General features: G+C 42.6%; 1 protein-coding gene across 3 annotated transcripts in view; it reads right to left on the bottom strand.

Annotated features, from left to right (window-relative positions):
- klhl8 (kelch-like family member 8) overlaps positions 1–865 on the bottom strand; it is a gene marked incomplete at its 5' end in the record, with an annotated part of 11,717 nt that extends 10,852 nt beyond the window's left edge. For all 3 annotated transcript variants that reach the window (XM_080017337.1, XM_080017338.1, XM_080017339.1), the window contains one exon: positions 668–865. In XM_080017337.1, coding sequence (XP_079873463.1) covers positions 668–865 — 198 coding nt within the window. The remainder of the gene's footprint in view (positions 1–667) is intronic.
- Between the last annotated feature and the right edge of the window lie 1,420 nt (positions 866–2,285).

Genomic DNA, 2,285 nt, shown 5'->3' with positions numbered 1-2,285 from the left:
TGTTAATTAGAGGTTTAAAAAAAAAAAGTCTGTTTCACTATTAAAAGAAAATCTAAAAGACAACATTTTTAAAAGCAATCACTATCCAAACTATTTTATCTTCCACAACTCACTATAACAACACATTATATTTGACCATGAAGAAAAGTTTTTACCTATTGTGTCAAAATTAACCCTTAAATCCATAAAGTACTCCATGAAAATGACGTTTCCTCTAGTATGGACAACGGCAGAAGAACTTGAAAAGATGGATCACAACACCCATATCAGTGACTGGTCATGTAAATATAATTAAGATCACTATACTACCCAAAATGTCTGCATCTCTCTCTAACTCACATTCACCGCCATTACCATACCATCAAGATAAGCACTACTTTAAACATTTTCAACGAAGCCCTTTCATAACATCAAAGCGCAACAAAGTAATGTCTGAACGTTCACACTTAAAAGGAAGAGGACGAACATCATTTTTTACGACACTATGGTGTTCAACTGATTGACTAGAGAGATGGATATTAGACATGCAATACGAAACATGTATGTTTACATAAATGCTTGGTAAAAGTAACACATTCATTGAGGAAAACAATTTAACTCCAAGCCCCTGACCTCAAATAACCGCCCAGAAATTGAATTCAACAAAATCTATTTCCGCGTGGCTTACCTTTAATGTGACATCACAGAGCTCCCCTACTTCGTAGAAGTGCCGGAGGGAGTTGTGAAAGTCCTTCCACGCCTCGTGGGCCTCGAAGATGAACGAGCCATCGGGCTCACAATCTCCCTTTGAGGCCCGGGTCCCGCTACGCTTCTCCTTGGACTTCAGCTGCTTGACATGCTCTGGCACCACGTCCCCTGGTGCCATAATTGTCTACATGAACAGAGGCCTGGAAAAGAGGAGACGGTGATAGAGGAATGTAACACTACTGATGGAATACAGCGTGCACATTCTTTACCGTCATCCTCTTGCGAAAGGCACTTGAACAGTCAATGCGCGGAGATCTGTGCCGACGACGAGCTCAACTCTTTCACAGGGGAATTGGTGACTTCAGAAGGGGGATACGGCTTCACAGTTGAACGATTTTGGCCGGTATTCCACCCCCGAGTGTCACTTCCCTTTTCCCTCTCCCTCTCTCAGCACTGAATGTCAGAGAAATTAGGTCAGGCTCTCTCTCTCCAGCCACTGTCGCCCACTGCTAAACGAATGCGAAAACCCAAAAAAGATCCATTCTACCTACGCGCCAGTCGGACGGAGTCTCTCTTGCCGTTGAAACGTCTCTTCTGGAGAGCTGGGGACCACGCGGCGAGACGGCGCTAGAGGCCAAAAGCTCCACCCGAGCCTAAGACGATGCCTCTCGGCTGCGCCTAAATAGACACTGTGTCTCACCCCCTCATCGTGAGTCCAGTCAGACCCCATCACATACACGCTGGTGTTCAAAAGCTCTTTCATTGCGTTGCCCTTGCCAATTTATCAGCTTAAGGACTCATCTTTACCTTTAGAAGCCATTTTGGGATGCAAGATGAAAGCATCTCATACGATGCACTTCCATCAGAATCGTTTAAGATAATGACACAACCCTTTAATTTTAACAAAACTGTTGTTGAGATAATCTCTATAATAATAATAATAATAATAATAATAATAATAAAGGTGAGTGGGTATACATGATAAAGGCACTGCTGTGCACTCAACTGAGAGAAGTCAAAAGCTACAGTAAAATTTACTGAAATTCAGGCAAACGCAGGCAAATGGCGAGAAACAACTTGCCAATGTGTGGCTGTGTGTCACTGCTCGCCAACCATAGACTGAGGAATTCCACCAAGTCAGCAGCACAGCACATTACAGAGATTGGGCACACAGGCACTGCAACATACTATTGTTGTCATACTCATGTTTAATTACTCGTCTAAATGGTTTAGCTTTTATTTTATATAAAACACAATGACAGAATTAGTCCCCAGATTTTGGAGAGCAATCCTGGTGGCTTTTGAGACCACAATATTGAGGTAATGAAAGAAATGATCAGCTTAACCAGCCCAATGAATAATTGAAAACAACAGGGAACTTATTGTATTTGCTCGGATTTTTATTGTTTTTCGTGGCATCTTTCGGGCTAAGAGCGTATGGGAACGCGACGGCCGCTGAACTCACGGACATGGTTGAGGTCTCGTTAGAACCGGGAAGTTTATCGATCTACATTTGGAGCATGAATTAGTGAAAAAAATATATATATATTACCGGAAGTAGCAGAGATTCTACAACTTCAGGTCGGGTAGCGGAGCGA

This window comes from Zeus faber (assembly GCF_960531495.2).
Source record: "Zeus faber genome assembly, chromosome: 17".
Classification (NCBI taxonomy): Eukaryota; Metazoa; Chordata; class Actinopteri; order Zeiformes; family Zeidae; genus Zeus; species Zeus faber.
This window is presented reverse-complemented; position numbering and strand designations above follow the sequence as displayed.